This window comes from Anas platyrhynchos, chromosome 28 (assembly GCF_047663525.1).
Source record: "Anas platyrhynchos isolate ZD024472 breed Pekin duck chromosome 28, IASCAAS_PekinDuck_T2T, whole genome shotgun sequence".
Lineage (NCBI taxonomy): Eukaryota > Metazoa > Chordata > Aves > Anseriformes > Anatidae > Anas > Anas platyrhynchos.
The window spans coordinates 6065931-6082956 of record NC_092614.1 but is presented as its reverse complement, the minus strand read 5'-3'; the positions used below and the strand labels follow the sequence as shown (position 1 = coordinate 6082956).

The 17026-nt window shown below is 44.9% G+C and overlaps 1 protein-coding gene across 4 annotated transcripts in view; it reads right to left on the bottom strand.

The window, feature by feature from the left end:
• Positions 1-17026, bottom strand: part of MYO1D (myosin ID) — a 156922-nt gene that overhangs the window by 139678 nt on the left and 218 nt on the right. Inside the window, exon 1 of one of the 4 annotated variants that reach the window (XM_038168685.2) lies at positions 10583-10699. The exons of 2 other annotated variants lie outside the window; for them this stretch is intronic. In XM_038168685.2, the coding sequence (XP_038024613.2) occupies positions 10583-10599 (17 nt within the window). In that variant the 5' untranslated portion in view covers positions 10600-10699. Of the gene's footprint in view, positions 1-10582; positions 10700-17026 lie in introns of those variants that run through there. One more of the 4 variants, XM_072029076.1, reaches the window with a different exon arrangement.

Here is a 17026-nt window from a genome sequence, read left to right as displayed (position 1 = left end):
GGAGACAGCACGAGAAAGTGTTATGGTAGATAAAATCTGATTCTAACTCCTCAGATTAACAGTTCACTCCATGGCAGCAAAGACTTCTCAGTCTCTCTCCACCTGCCAAAATAAATTTACTGCCATTTAAGGCTGTTAAAATTTTTCCCTGATTAATCACTGCTTCTCGGCAACATCTGCCCCAGCCGGGTGTATTGCTGGCGCTGGTCAGCCCATGCAGCACGCTACACGAGCATGGCCGTGCCGACAGCCTGGCGCACCGGCAGCCGCAGGGAGCCAAGTGGAGGGGGCTTTGCAGGGTGGAGCGTGTGGGATAACAATAATAGGGCTGAAAAGCACGGGCCCCCACACGACACAGCCAGCCCAGGTCCTGTGACGCTCAGCAGGCAGCATGCTGCTAAAATTGCTTCCCTCTCCGAGTTATACCCGTTTCGACAGAAAGGGTGGAAACGGAGAGGAACGGACCCATTTAGGCCTCCTGTGGGTCACCCTGCTGCTGGAGCCCTGAGGGAGCACAAAGGCAATGATAAAAAATCACCTTTTAGGAAGTAAAAGCCATAATGTCTCGTGGTAATTCTGTAAATTATAGAAGCCCCAGAAGCTGAAAGGCTATTTTCTTCCCAGAAATACAAACTTCACACCTTTATTTAGACTCTACTGTTTAGCCTTACTTACTTAATCCATGAGTGTCGATGGTTGCCTCCCATTTAACCTTTTAATTAACCTCAAAGGCAGCTCTTTGAACACCCTCAGATGCACATGCAGCAAAGACAGCTGCTCCTGGCTCCAAACACCGCACAACAAGAGAGCCCAGAGGACAAAGATGTCAGCAGCAAGGTGCTAGGAGAGGGAAAAATAGGAAAGACTGCCTCAAGCAGACAAAAAGCTGTAACTAAAAATCTTTTAGCTTCCTCCATTCCAGTTACATGCTCCCATTTATCACACCAGTACTGACAACTTCCACACAAGACCCAGGTGCAACACTGCTATCGGTCATGAATTTTCTGGCAGGAAGCTTTGCACCAGAAATTAGGAACTTGGACCTTCCCATGGGATGTTTGAGTAGATGGTGCTCCCAAAAGAGAATTCAATTCTAGTAGCCGGGCTACCGTTTCCTGTGAGTTATCAGACCAGCTGCTTGCTCTCTGAGGAATCCACATAGCACAACTTCCAGATTAAAAGCATTGTGCCCTCAGTTCTCTCATGCACCATGCAGCTGCGTGCCAGGCCACCAACACAAAACCAGGTCCTCGTTGAAGCTGCGGTTTTGCAACGGCGAAACTACCATTGAAACAGAGATAACCCAGGGACTGTCTAGGAAATTAAAAACCAGCACTGGTGTGGCACACACTAATTAACCACCAGTACTCCCACAAGCTGCTGCATGCAGGACGAGTCTGAGGTCTACAGAAACCAGCCAGCAGGTAAGAGTCAATGGCAGGAATAACGAGTTATTGCTTTCTGGAAGATGACCTTGGGCAATTTCCACTCCCAGTTATAAAACCAAGGCAGATGGGAGGGCAGGGTAGCAGCAGCAACACTAATGGAGCCACGCTCCAAATTCATTTGGGCCATTTGTCTTTGTTTAGGTGGAAGAATGGAGGAAGAGAGAGAGAAACCTCATGAATACAGGTTACCAGTTAATGTTCAGTGGCTACTGGGCAAAATACTAAGTAGCCTAAACACCACACACTGTAATGGCATGTCCTGTATTTTTGCTATACATGGGTCCTGGTAAATGAGTCATTTCTGGAGAAAATCCCAAACTGCTCTATTAGCACAGTCATCTCTGTGCATATAAAGGAAGGAACTAAGTGCACAACAACAGCAACAAAAAAAAACCACCTCTGTGTTAACAGATGTTGTCCAAATTTGTCAGGGAACTGCCGGCTGGACAGCTTTAAAGCAAATATTAAGGTCACAAGACAATTTTGTACACGGAATAAGAGGTACAATATCATACACTATCTTTGAAAGTATGATCTAATGAAGATTTCATGAGAGCCCAAAATACACGCAGTCAGGATTTGGTAAGAAAGCAGGTCAAACTGAGACAAGCAGATGCTATTTACTTAATAGGAAGGTGATTTATTATTGCTATTTTGACTTCTCTCTGATATAACTTCACGGAAATCCAGCAAGAAAAACCCAAGCCACATGCAGAATGGCTACTTACGCTCTGCAACCATGAAATCCAAAAAACAAGAGTGACAAACTGTAGTGGGATCCAGAAGCACCAGAAATGATTAATAGCACGCATAATTACAGAACATAACAGCAAAGCAAACACTTCACACCAGGGTAACACAAGCGATGCTTCTGTGGCTTCCCGGGAGTCAAGTGCTAGCTAAACAGCAAGGCCCTCGAGAACATTTTTGAAGACTGACACATAAGAAAACTGCTCCAGAAAGAAAGCACAACACAAACATACTCAGAAAGGAGCATTTCAGCCCTCCACGAGCTCTCTGATGGGCCAGGCTGGGGTGCAGGGAGCCAGGCAGTGGCAATCAGAGCGGGGAGGGATGGAAGGATGTCTGTCTGTCTGTCTGTCAGCCCAGCGAGCTCCAGAGTCACCTTGCACCACCTATTCCCATCCTGGAAAGCTTGGGACTCCGAACTGAGAAGCAACAGAATCTTTGACAAGACAAAGGTTCGTTTCCAGCAAAACTGGTTTTCTTGACCCAAGCACCCAGGTGTTAGGGACATCCCTTCTGAAAGCATCACACTGAAGTTCCTGGGAAAGTAACTTCTGACATTACCGGCTTGAGAAAATCTTTGCATTGCTGACACCTTCTCTGCATTCACACAACCTTTCAGTAAGACTCAAAACTACTGCGCTCCTCCACTCTGAGCAAAAGATGCAACTTCAAAGTTAAAATCCCTGGTCCAAAAACTCTGCAGCAGCACAAGTTAATGCAGCAACTGGACAACCCCAGGGGTACTGATAGCAGTACTGAGGAAGGAGATAAACACAAGGCCAGATTACAGATAGAAATAATATTCAGCACCGCCACTTGAGATTTATTTCACGGGTCTCACAATAACTATTGTTTTTCTTAAAATATATCCCAGAGTAAAATGAATACAACCGTCTTCACTCTTAATAAGGGACATTTTCAGCTTTCATCGCTGTGAAGAGAAGCCTGAAAGCAACCACAGCATATCCCAAAGGCTCAAGTGACAGAAAGCAGAAAACGAAATCTGTATGGTTGAATTTGTCAGTGCTGCTCACTCACCACTTCCATGCAGCAAGTGTCCTTACTGAAAGACAGGTTTGTAAACGATATGGGAGAGGATGTTGGGTTTTTTTTTGCTTGTTTGTTTGTTTTCCTCCTTGGATTAAAAAGATGAGGGCTATCTGGCAATCACAGCACTGGAGTGCACAGAGAGTACCAAGACTCAAGTCAAAACTAGAAGGAAATTGCTATCGACAGTAACAGGAATTTTCAGTTTGCAGAATATCTATTGCACTCTATTACTCAGAGAATGGCAAAACAAAACAGCATTACAAGCTCCCACTATCCATTTGAACACCAAGGAGTGACCAGATGGGTGGGCACAATTGTGTAATTTTCCTACACACTGTTACACAGCAAATTACTTGGGATCTGGCCATTAGTGCTATCAGCTTCTAAATCAAATGCCTCATTAATATAAACAGAGGCTGCTCGCTTATCTTAAACTGTTTTGGGCTAAGACATGCCAATACCTCTACATATGAGAGGTCAGTGGGTTGGATTGCCGTGTTTTTGTTTGTTTGTTTTTCCTGCAAGCTTTCCCAGATTGGCTATGAGACTTATAATGCTCATCAAGAGAAGCAAGAATTTGGCACTCAAGGGGTAAAATGCTTTGGTGCTGCACAGAGGATCTGACCGTGGTGTGAGAATTACTACTGGAGCAAGATACCTGACATAAAAGATATGCATAGGTATGGAAGAGCCTTCAAGAAACTTAACACAAGTTTCTTCACAAAAACAGCCCTGGCTCCTTAAATGTTTGAACTCTCCAAAGTCTTCCCACATCCCTAGCACAGCATCAAATACACCTACTGACCGAGACAGCCTTTCTGTAAGAACCTGTTAATTTATTCCATCCCGCAGTTCATGCCAGCTTAATGGTATACAGTAGTAAATATAACCCTAGCAAACTTTTTCCCTTTAATTTAGCCAAAGCACTAAAAAAAAAAAAAAAAAAAAAAAAAGCCAAAATTCACAGTATTTGACTTATGTCAATTTTTTTTTATTTTATTATTTTTATTTTTTTTTTTTAAGATAAGAGGACAATGCAGGGAAACTAGAGGGTTAAAATGTTGAATCAGATGGATTTTAACCATCTAAAAGATTATGACCCAATTCAATAACTTCCCTGGCTCAACTACAATGAGCTGAACTACAGCTATTACTGAACTACTTTTACAGCTCCCAGCTAGTTCATATGATAAAACAAGCAAAATTATCCTGATCTGTCTATCTGCACAGGTCGAGTCACTAATGTTAGTAAGGATCCTCCCAGCAGTGAAGCTGAATTATCAGTTATGAAACAGCTGCAGGAAGTACTCCCAGGAAGACACCAAGATCTAGACTAGAGTTTTCTCCCATATTCAGGCATGCAAAAATTTGTGTCGACCACTAACACTACTGACTGCCTACAGTACAGCACCAGAGCCTCAAAACAGTGTGATCGCATCAGGGAAGTCCTGAAAAGAGGGAAGATCTATCCACTTGAAGATAGCCATGTCAGTTGTTCCTTCATGCAGTGAGCACCAGATGCCATCTTGGCTCCTAGATGGGAGGGTCAAAGATTTGGAAACCAGAGAGAAAAGAAAAAAAAAGAAAAAAAAGACAGACACTCTTGAAGCAAATTAAAACATGGAAGTTTACATTACTACACGGTACTCTTCCTTGCACGATGGGGGATGATACAAACCATGTTTTAAAAGAGGGTATCTACCCTCAAGTCTTCTTGGCTTTCACGCTCCTACCTCCAGAGCAGCCGTCCAGGTCCAGTGGGGCACCAAGTGCACTGCCCCAGGCCCCCCCCACTGCTGCCCCCTGAGCAGGGCAATGGTCCCAAAGGAGAGAGAAGCAGCTGAACAGTTTCAGTGAAAAACAAGACTCAGTTTTGACAATAAGCAGCCCCCCCGTAACACTCCAAAAATGTAAGCCCTTAATGGAAAACATGTTTTCTATCAAGTGATTGGAAAAATTAAGCAAAAAATTTGTAATTATTTCAGAATTGTCCAACTTGACTACAGACTCATATCAAGTCTGGCTTGCACAGTCTTACACCAGGCTTATAAAGATTTACACATATCTATTTTTTCTTGGCTTTTCCTCAAAGTGGTTTAAGCTCAGTATAACTAATAAAGACTCTGAGAATTAGCTGCCAGAGACTGGAGATGTCTAGCTTAGGAATGTCTGCATCCCTGAAAGCCAGGATGCAGTACAGCCCAAAAAACAAGTTAAAAAAAAGGGGGGGGGGAGAGACAAGATTTCTATTGTTTGTTTTGCTAGAGACATAAACGCTACATTTAATAGGAAAAAGGGAAATGAATATACTCCTTTTTATATACCGATTTCTGCATGTACACACAAACATTAGTGTTCTCGTCACTTAGAATAGGTCAGTACATAAACCACAGAAAGCAACGTTACTTTCTTACTGCGACACAGATGAAACTCAAAAAAGGAAACACTTTATTATCAAGAGGCATTGTCCACAAAGTTATACATCTAACCCTCAGTCTTATTTTAGAAAGTCTCCCTGGTAATTTGCCTGTGCTTTTGAAAAGCAAGTAATATGTTTTGAATTATAAGAGGTTACAGGGACATTTTTGTGGTAAATTTGGACTTTCATTTGCAAAAAAACCTTCAGTGCTACAGAAATCCTTTCGGAAATAACATTTTTTTGTCATTGCTAAGCACTTTTCAACAAAGTTTAATAGCTACTGTTCCAAGGAACTGTTTACATCCAGCTTTAAAAGAATACCGGGGTACTTCTCTCCCTGCAAACAAAAGGAAAAGCAGCATAGCTTCTTTCCAGTATTTTGAGAAGCAAACAAGAGAGATACACACTCTGCATTATGCAGGAGCAACAATCTTCTGAGAAGGCTCACTTAGAGTCCTAGTGCTCAGGCTCTGATGTTCTGGGCTTTTTCTAGAGCCTTAAATTACACTCAGAGCTCTTCAAGTCTTCTTTCATTAGTTCCCCTGCTCTTTACACCCAGGATCAAGAAGGAACACATCAGCTATTAAGGAGAACAGGAAAATACTATTTCTAGCCTCAGAAGTTTATAAAGCAGCTGGGATATCTAGTTTGTAAACAGTGCATGGGAAGAAGACCTCAAAGAAAGGTAGTCAGGTTTTTCCTTTGAAGGTGAAACTTGCTTTAAAATTAATTATTTTAAACAAAATAATCTATTTACTTGAAGTTTAGCAGTATGAATAGAAGAGAAAGTTTTACTGTAAACATCTAAAAGATGCCTAGCCACATGAAAGCTTCATTGTGCTCTTGATAGCCATGATGTCAAAGCCTTTACAGCCACCAGTTTTGCTGACTGATCTGCCAGACTTCACCATCTCAACATACTGTAGAGGAGCTCTCCCAAAAGAAAGCTGTGCTGTTCATACAGAGGGAAAAGCACATTTTTTGTTGTTTTAGTTTGTTCTTCCTCACTATTCATTGCGAGACAGCCTTTGCTGCCACCCAGTAAGCTGTTAAAATATGCGTTCCCTGTACTCAATTGTCTTGCTTCCTGGATGGAATGATGCAGTGAATTGCTCAAGCCACCTTCAGTTTCCCTACTGTGGCTTTGTCCTAGCCACCATAAATAAAACAGTGCAATGATGAAGGCACTGATGAGTCTGATGCTTACAGTGGAAGACAGGTATTAAACGGGAATCTTTTCTGAAAGTTTCAACTGGCTCCCCAAAGTATAATTCGCCTGAGGGGTAGCAATGTATGCCTGCTCTGCATCACAGATTAAGAATCTTTTCATCAGGAGCCTCACTTCAAAAGACTCATTCAAAGGACATCAGAAGTTTCAGTGAAAGACCACGTAGTTGGCTTGATCTAAATAAACAAGATTGCATGTGTGGAGAGACGAGCACAGAAGTACAAACTTAAAACATTAAGCTTCGGAGATGGAGTTACCCTAAGCTAAACATTCATGACTTGGAGCACATCACATTGCACAAGCCAGAGTCCTGCCACAAACCTGCTCGCTCCAAAACTTTTGTTCCACAGGAAGATGCAGCAAGGACTTCAGGCTTCCCAAATGAAGCCACGACGACCTTAAATGGGAACAGATCACAATGGTTCAGTAAACCCTTCTTTACCTGACCAACTTCAGACAGGATAGCACCAGGCAAGGCTCTGTCCAAGCCAAAGAGAACATAAACTCCCCCGGGCACAGATCCCATATGGAACCAGGAAACTACTTGAACAGATCAACACGATAATCAGTGGTTACAGCATACCAAACCTCCTACCATGACAACGTTTGTGCAGCCTTCATAAACTAGACATTTAAGGAGGGGGCAGTATCTTTGCTGAAATTTATATGGTTCTTCTTCCTTGCCAAAAGGAGCAAGGGAAAAGTACAAATATGCTTGTCAGATAGCTTTCAGGCAGGCCTATTAATGATTTGGTACTGTGGGAGAAACTGATAAACAGTGGAAGGAGATAAACTGTGCTTCTGAGGTCGAACAGGAAAAAGGCACAGAGATAGGTGAAGCAGATAAAACAGGAAGCAAAAACAATCTCTGTGGATGCACTTTGAACGAACATGTGCGGGAAAGGGGGGGCTGCCAAGGCCTGAGATGCAAAACAAGCACAATATCAGCATGAAGGTAACTCTAGGCAAGAGATCCAGCTGTGCACATAGCCCAGACTCAGACCCGATGCAGGAAATAACCCAGAACTTTGAGCAGAAGGCGTTGATCAGGTGGGGCAGGCAGAACCACTGCGCTGCTGTCCAGAGGAGCACGCTCAGCCTTGTGGGCAGACCTCGGCCAGGACTAAAATGATGGGGCCAGGGAGGACGCCTCAGCCATCAGCAGTGCCAAGAACACACCAACAGCCTCTTCAGCAAGGGGGGCGGTTGGGCAAGGGCTACATCTGTACAAAGGCACCGACGGTGAGAGAGAGGAGCATTGGGGATGGCCCAGGGGATACCATGGCTATAGAGACACAGCTAGAAAATCAGCAGGAGTAACGAAGGGGCATGCAGCACAGCGCTTTTCAGAGGGATGGTGAGAGTACTGATGCTCTGGAGTACAGCAAGAAGCATCCAAGGATGAGAAATGATATGAGGGCACATAAGCAGCTGTCTACAGGTCACATAACTGGTTTAATGCTATGTTTTCACCAAACAACACATTTTTCTGGGAAGAATGCTCTCCATCAGACAGGATCGTACACTTGCTGCTTGCTGAAGTTTCACAGCCCTCGAGTCTGCCAGGTCAAAGCAGGCAAATGGCAGCCGCAGGGCAGACCACTGCCAACTTCTAAATCAAGAATGGATGGCCAGCAGCACCACAGCAAGCAGGAACCACGTGGTGCAAAATGCTTCGGCAGACAGGTGAATGGGACACAACGCAACAGTGGTGAGACATGAGCATTCCAATTTTGTTCAGGGAGAAAATTCAAAGTCTGCATAGAAAAACACTCTGAAATCAGAGGGCAGAATAGAAAGTACCATCACTGTCACCAGGTAAAGCAGTAAGAGTGGATATGCCCCGGCACTGGTCACACTTCTACAGATGAGACTGTAAAGTGGAACACTGCGAGAACACTGATGACAATGAGGATGGGTCCCCTGGCTTATCATTAGCAACTATTTTATTTAAAATATCTTCACATGATCCCCCTTCTTCCTGACTCAGTTTCTCACTGCTGGGTTCTGACAGCATCTGCTCAGGAGTTGGATCCTTATGGGTCCCTTCCAACAAGGGATATTCTATGATCCATCTAAGTGACTACGTACAAGCAGAACTGGTTCACTGTCCTGTCACAGCCTTCAGCAGTTTGGCCCCAGGCAGACCAGGTGAGAATGCTAGCTGAAATAAATCCAAGGAATTCAAAAAACTCATTCCTAGCAAACAGAGAGAGGATCAACTTAATGGTTTAGGTCAGAAGAAGTCTTCTCAACAGCTTAAAATCTAATGCCCCTTTTTTTACTCCCAAAGACAGAACAGCCTCACCTCCAAGGTGTTCTTTTAACATTTGGAAGCCTCACGATAAAAACTTATTTCCCCTCCCTGGTCTGTTTAACAGAGACAGAAATATCAGTACATGAACACAGCAACGTGAATTGAGGTCTCATCAGATCTAACTGAAAAGCCACTGAAGGAACAGCCATGTTCCAGAAATTGTGACTTTGTTTCTGAGAACTGGAAACGAGTATTTGGTACAAAGTGAAGCACACCTCCCTTATTTAACAGTCACAGACAAACCTGGGTGCAGCCATCTGTTCCTCTTCAAAACCCTTTCATTCAAAATCCCCCCCCCCCCTTCAAAATCCTTTCATTCCACAGTGAGATGCAATCCTGACTGAGGGACTGAGAAACAAGAGTGATGATGCAACTGCCAAGTATGTAGCAAGATCCACAACTATAAAAGGAATTCGAATAAATATGACTAAAGGGGAAATGCTCAGGTAGTTTAAAAGCTTGCTCAGCCCGAAAGGAATGCAAGAGGTTGGTGGAGCAGCAGATCAGTGAAACCAGCAGAAGAAGCAGAATTTTGAAGAGAAGTCAATATAAAGGACTCTTGACTAAAGGGCACCACGAGACTCGCTGGAAATATTAGCTAAGACTTGCTGTAAAAACTTGGCAGATCTTAAAGCCAGATCTTTAGCTAGTGTAATTCAGAAGGCAATAATAAATGACTTCAGCTAAGATGACACAGGCTACACATGCCATCTCAAACATATGGAAGTAGAATGCTGTACTTATTTTGACATTACAGCACCACAAACAGGTACACTGCCCACTCTGATGATCTTTAGTAACAATATTACTTCATCAGACTACGAAATAATTGCAGGGAAGAGGCAAGGATGAAAGTAAAAAAGGTTGCTGAGGAAATCCTACATCAGCAGCTGAGTTTCTGTTGATATACTTCTTATAAGCAATTTTTTGGCAGCTATTTACACAAAGAGATGTAAAAAAGGAACATGCCCTATTCAGCTGACACAAAACAATTTGCTTACAACTGGATCTGTGGGGCTTTCTCTCCACACCTGAAGCCACTCCCCAGCTCGCTACCTCCCATCATGTTTCGTCACCCGTGCTGTGGCAAGTGTCATAAACACAGCTCGGTGGCAGCTGGCAGGCCAGGACCAGCAGGTCTGCTGCACAGCATCACCAGCGTAAGAACTTAAAAGTGTAAGGTATCTGGAGGACTAATCTCATTCATAAATCTGCCCTCGTATATTATTCATTATTATACCTCACCCACACCGCCTACTGGAACTTTTCACTCCCAGAACAGAAGGCGTTCATAACAGCCGTGCAGAAGGCTCAGAAGAACTCTACAAATTAAGCATGTACAGAGGCAAAACAAAGGCTGCCCTGCGCACCCTGCACACTGCTTCATTCACACAGGCGCCGTCCGCTGGCTGGTCCTCGCTCTGGACACCGGAAAGCTCACCCTGACGCTCCTTTCTGCTACTTGCATCCTTCGGATTTGCTTTTTAAGTGAGATGGATGGCCCTCCCCATTTGCAAAGATCAAGCTGGAACATGTCCAAGCTCATAAGTCAAGTTTTGACAGACTAAGGGGAATTTTCATTCCGATCATTCCAAATCCTGACACAAGACAGCTCCCTGCAAACCGAGTAATTCTAAGGAGGCCCAGGAAAGCCGGCACGGCTTCGCTGCCAGATGCCCGAGCAGCGCCGCAGTGGCAGAGAGGAGGCTTCCCAGCAGCTTTTTAATTCAACACCACCCAAACAATTCAAATATTCATATCTCATTTAGAATGACTAAATTAAAATGGCTTAAAGGCATGGAAAGCTTGTTCATTACACATGAATATTTCATTACTAAAAGTATAAATGAAACCACACATTCACGTAATATTTTCTCTGCCAGGATTAAAGATACTTTACTACCCAGTGCAAAGCCAAATCTCCCCAACCACAGCTTCAACCAAAAATATGAATGTTTAAGACAGCCCTCGAAAAATAGGAAAGACAACGTCAAAAGGTCAGTAGAATACAGAGAGTGCCCACTCACTCCAACACTTTACAGTAAGGATAAGTAAGAAAGGGAACTATGCAGATGAAGAATCAAATGATATGGATGATCAATATCCCCACTGAGAAAGAACTGTTCTTAACGTGTTTATGGAGACTCCGATCCTCCAAGGACGGTAGCAGAGCACTGCCTGGGTCAACACCAGTCCCTTGCTCATGTCACCAGACCTGCTGAGGACAGATGGAAGGAACAAAACCCCCTCTCCAGATGCAGAGGATACTAAATGACGGAGCAAGGCTTGGAACCTGGATTTCAGGTTGGAAATTAGGATACATTTCTCCTCAGAAAGAGTAGTCAGGCACTGGAACAGGTTGCCCAGGGAGGCAGTGGAGTCACCGTCCCTGGGGGTGTTCAAGGAAAGGTTGGACATGGTGCCTGGGGACACGTGGGTGACACTGGTAGTAGTGTGATGGCTGGACCAGATGATCTTGGAGGTCTTTACCCACCTTAACGATTCTGTGATTCTAAGGTTTTGGCCTTTCAGAGCCTTGAGGTGAGTGAACGTCTGCATATTTACACACACACACACACACAAGTCTTAACATCACCTACTGAAACGGAGTGCTAAAGGTGGCATTCTAGCTCCTTTTTAGTTCGCTCAGCAGTGACAAAGTCTGTATGCTTTCAACACCATCTTCAGCTTCTCGTATCCAAGGGGAGAGAGATGCAAATCCAAGAGGCTGATAGTTTCCCACATGAGGGTCATTCAGAACCCAAAACAGATCACTTTTAAGGCCATTATATACTATGCAAGAAGTAGGTGCCTTTTGGGGAGAAAGCCCCAAAAGGTATAACCTGCGCACAACTTCCTCAAGAAAATCCATCCAAACATCTCTCTTCAGCATTCAAAGCCTTTGTTCATTCATTTCCTTATTCATTCAATTCCTTGTTTAACTTTGCTACAGTTTTTTTTTTTTTTTTTTAGGGGACTGCAGCCTTACCTTTGCTTTCAAAGAACAGAGCTGGTGAGACACGTTCAACATGAAGGTATAAAGGATTCATTTTTAAAGCCATTCAAGGCATGCATCACTGACTGGGACTCATGGCTAGTCACTGAACTTGCCTCTTTTACAAAAAATGACCCAAATAAAGTCAAGAAGAATCCCACTGCCCTTCCACATACCCTTGCACAATGTTTTAGTGTGCAGATGTGGCCATACACAGGCCAAACCAACACCACTTTCGAGATAATTGTACTTGCCACTGTCACAGGTATGTTTCCCTCTCCACAGCAAACAAATCCTCACAGGACCAGGTTTTCCTTACAGTTTCAATACCAAAAATATCAATCATAACCAGCATTATCTGCCTTTTAAATGTATCTGCAATGAATAAGAATTCAAAACTGCTGTCTTAATTTAGGATAATGTTGATAAGGCTGGGTTTTGCATTGTAAGCAACAGTTCTGTAAACAGAAAACCCACACTTCTGCATCTTCTTTAATTAAACGCAGAACCGTGTTTTTATTAAGTGTTGCTATAGGAGGTCAGAATTCACAACATGTGCAAGAAGACAACCATACAAGCAAAAAAACTACAAAAAACACTTTTTGCAGCATATCCTCAGACATGGGAGCTCAGATGACCAGGAACTATTTGAGGTTCAAGTAGAGCATTTCACATAGGGTTTTGTGCTGGAACTAGCTAAAAGGAGGGAAATAAATCTTTTTACAATCATTATACCGTACCACATTCTTTCACAGTCTTCCTTTCATGCATCCTTGAATTCTTTAATAATCATGACAAAGATCCATTCTGTTCCCAGGAGGGGATTTGCACAACGCCTACAAGAACATGCAGCTTGCTCGGATCGTAACAGCTGAGTCAAGGAGCACCTGCTGGTGAACCAGGCAGGAAAACAGGCGGCCCTGGCACATGCAGATGATATAGGACTACCCTGAAAGCTGCCCTGTGGCTCCAGGACAACAGACCCTTGAATCCTGTGCCTCACAGCCAGGTCCCACAGCTCATGTCTGCTCACCTCTGGCTGCACTCCCCCAGGTGCGACGAGAAGAGAGCCTGGAGTCACCGCTAAGAGAAGCGAGCCTGGAGTCACTCCTGGAGTCACCGCTGAGATCGCAGAGCAGATCATTCAAGAAATCGAGCTGCCCCTTCTCATGTCCTAGACACCATTTTTAAAGCTCTGAGTTTTGATTTGTTTGTCGAGGTAAATGCTGATTCTACAGGACAGCACAATGAATGTGCTTTGCAGGATAATACAGGAGAACGTGTATAACATAAAACATTTCATGCTTGTGACAAATAACCTGGCTCTCTTTCTTACAAGGAGGCATATCAGAAGTGATGATCTTCAAGTCAGAGAAACAAACTCCGCAACCCCTCACTTTTCTCATCACACTAGAACGGAAACTTCAAGTGATAAAAGTTTGCATCCCAAGTTTTGTTTATGCCACAATTTCTGCAAATTGCTGGAAACTCCCACGAGACCACTGCCCCTCTCCACCTGCCATGAGCCAGTCACAGTCACTGCGAGCACCCCGAGCCACCCTGGACGTTGCCAGATTCCCTGTTTCAAGGGGTCTTTCAATGAACCACACCTCCTCTGACAGAAATTGAGGTACCAAACACCACAGCAGCCAACTTGTTCCCAGCTGCCCACGAAGAACCAGTCATAAATAATGCTGAGTATCTAGTGAAGTGCAAACTCCTCAGATACGGCCATTTATAGGACTTTATAGTTGCTCATTAACTGGTTGCGAGTATCTGTTAAAGCTTTGGAGGTTTTCTAGAAAGAGATAAAGTTATTCCCTAAGTCCACACTGGCTATTCCAATACTCCTGCATTATTTTTTAATTATTTTGATGACTAATAATCTCAACTACGCACTGGTTAGAAGCCCATTCAGAACTAAGGAATTCAAGGACTGGCATCTTTTATTTACAATTATGGTGTAACACCCAAGGACTGCTTGAAAGCCCACACGAAACTGCCAGTTCAGTAACTGTTCGCAAGACATGGCTATGAAAAAATAGCTAAGAATATGAAATCCTCACTGAATCACAAGACGACTCTATAAATAACAGGGCACAAAGCGCAGTGGTTGGGAACCAAAGCATAAATCCTCCTTGAGCCCACCCACCTACCGATGGTGCCTCTCACTTCTACAAGCAAAGCAGAGAGCCACACTAATTCAGCTCATTTCAACAGTACTAAATTCAAATATTACACAGTAATGACAAGGAAAACTTAACCATTTCTCTTTTGCCTACTAGAGATGTCCTCGGGGAAAAATCCTTGCATGCACCGAGACTGGTATGATTTCAATTCCACCCACATCTGGGCTCACTTGGGAACTAAATCCAGCACAACCCCTCTTGGGTCAGCCGGTGACCCTGGACAAAAATAGCAGCTCTGGCAAAAAGCTGGATTTATGGAATAGGGTGGAGCCCGTCCAAGTGTAGTCATGAAGTTAATGACAGAGAAGCAACAATTTCCCTATTCTATTCCATGCACTGCAAGCACAAAGGCAACTCATGCCATCTACACAGCGTGACAAAGGCAACGTGACATCAACACCTGAGCAGGTCTGAATCTTGGCTGCAATTTGGGTCTGACACAATTTAAAACATATAATCAGCAACTGCTAATTACCACCCCAAGAGCAGTAAACAAAAGAAGCTGATGCTGCCTGAGAAGGACGATAAAACCAGGGGCACAGGCAGGTCAGCAGGTAGGGCCAGAACTCTAACCACAGTGTCAAACAGGGCTCAGCAGAGTTTCGAAAGTTTACTAAAAAGCCACACTTTTGATAAATTCAGACTAATTTTTCCAAATGTCTCAGCACAGACAAACCTAAAGTCAGGAGGCAACAGTACCAAGGTAAGAAAAATGAACATTATTTTTAACAAAAGATTATTGAATCTACACTGCACAGATAAAAGACAACCTTGAAGTGCGGGCAGAACTGTGCCTGCAAGTTGCAGATTCCACGTGCTGCAGCAATTCACAAGTTCTCGTGCAAAAGCAGCAGGAGTTTAAATTGGTGTCACAGGGAAGAACCTGCTTTTGAGTACCAGTGACAAAGGTACTGGCATTAAAACAATGCATTACAGTATATCAGATTTAATTTCTATACTTTAGGAACATCGAGCCAAAATCCTGCGGCAGGATCAGCATGCAACGGGACAGGAAAATCTACGTACCGAATGTAAGGATCTAGAATCACCAGCTCATTCTCATTTTCCTCCATACAAAATTAAGGACTACCTGTGCAGGTAGTCAAATCAATCAAATTAAATATTTTGATTCCTAAATGGAACTAACTTCCTACGTTGATTTTTAATTTATCTAGCAGTCCTTCTGCTTCCAATACCACTCTTAGATTTCTATTACACATTAACCCAAGAATAAAAACCCCAAGAACAAACTGGTACATGCAAGTTTCCTGCTAATTACAACGACTTTGTGTGTAAGCCTTCTGTAACGCAATTAGTGCATCATGGCATGCACAAATAAGAGGCAAATTTAAGCTTTTAGAGGCACCACAACATTTATTTCAATCTGACATCTCCTTATGTTCAAAGTTCAACTTGTTCATAACGTATTCTCATTACTGTTTAAATATAAGTGTCTTCCCCACCCAAATAAAGATCCAACACCCAGGAGGAAGGAGAGCAACAAGCACATCGGCTGCCACTTGTTACTACGTGGGGCACTGCTGGGATCTCAGCCCCAGCCTCGCACAGTTCTGCACAGGCTGCAGTGCTCTGTGGCAGCGCTGTCAGACCTGCGAGGTGACAGATTTCAGAGGCCACGGCACAACAGCCCAAAGGAGCCCGGTTCTCCCCTTCCCCAGCAGCTGGGGAGGCTTACACCAGCTTCCTTTCCTTGGCACTTGCCAGGGCTGCCCTGAGGTGCTTCCAGCAGCCCGCCACGTCGTTAATTCGGCCTGCTGTCAGCAGCTCCCCGCGGCACGCAGGTGGCAGGCGAGGCAGGGTGCTTTCGCCGAGGTCAGAGACACCTTGGCCAAACCTGGGGGCGGCAGCCACCAAGTCACGGTTCTGTCCCAAAGGCGTCTCTTGGCAAACGCCAAATCCTTGCACAAGAAGGGGCAGAAGAGTTTATCGGGAAAAGCCGGCATGAATCTTTTATAATGGAAAGTGAAAGACAGCCACAGACGGTGGGTCCCCACGAGCTGTCCTCGCTATCAGCGCTGCCCGGGATTTGTTCAGACCTTGACACCGAGAGAGAGGAAGCGAGAAATAAAGCAGAGCCCTGCCCGCAGCCCATCGCGCTCGGGAGGGAAATAAAAGCATCGTAAAGATCACGAAACGTTAACGTGACGAGCGCACCACGAGCAGTTTTATAGCTCCTGGGGAAGCAGAGCAACCTTGGACTTGGTGACTTGTATCGCCGCCTGCCTCCTCGCAGCTCCGTGCACCTGCCGGCGGGCACCGGGTCCCTGCTGGGGGGCGGGTGAGAGGGGGGCACGGGGGGGAAAGGGAGAGGGCACGGGGGGAGCAGCCGGAGACCCCAACCCCGGGGCTCCCCCTTACTCCCCTCCGGTGTCCCCGAGCTGTGCAGCAGCAGAAAGCCCCCGCCGGGAGCTGCCGCTGCCCCCCAGCCCCTCCTGAACGCCTCCCGCCCGGGCTCGGAGCCCCCTGAGCCGCAGCCCCCCCCCCGGCTCCGCGGCCGGTTCAGCTCCCCAAGCCGGCACTGCCCCCCCCGCCCCGCGCCCCCCGGCCAAGAACCCAGGTGTGAGGGGCGGGGGGGGGGCCAGGACCCCTCACCTGCCCCCCGAAGCACA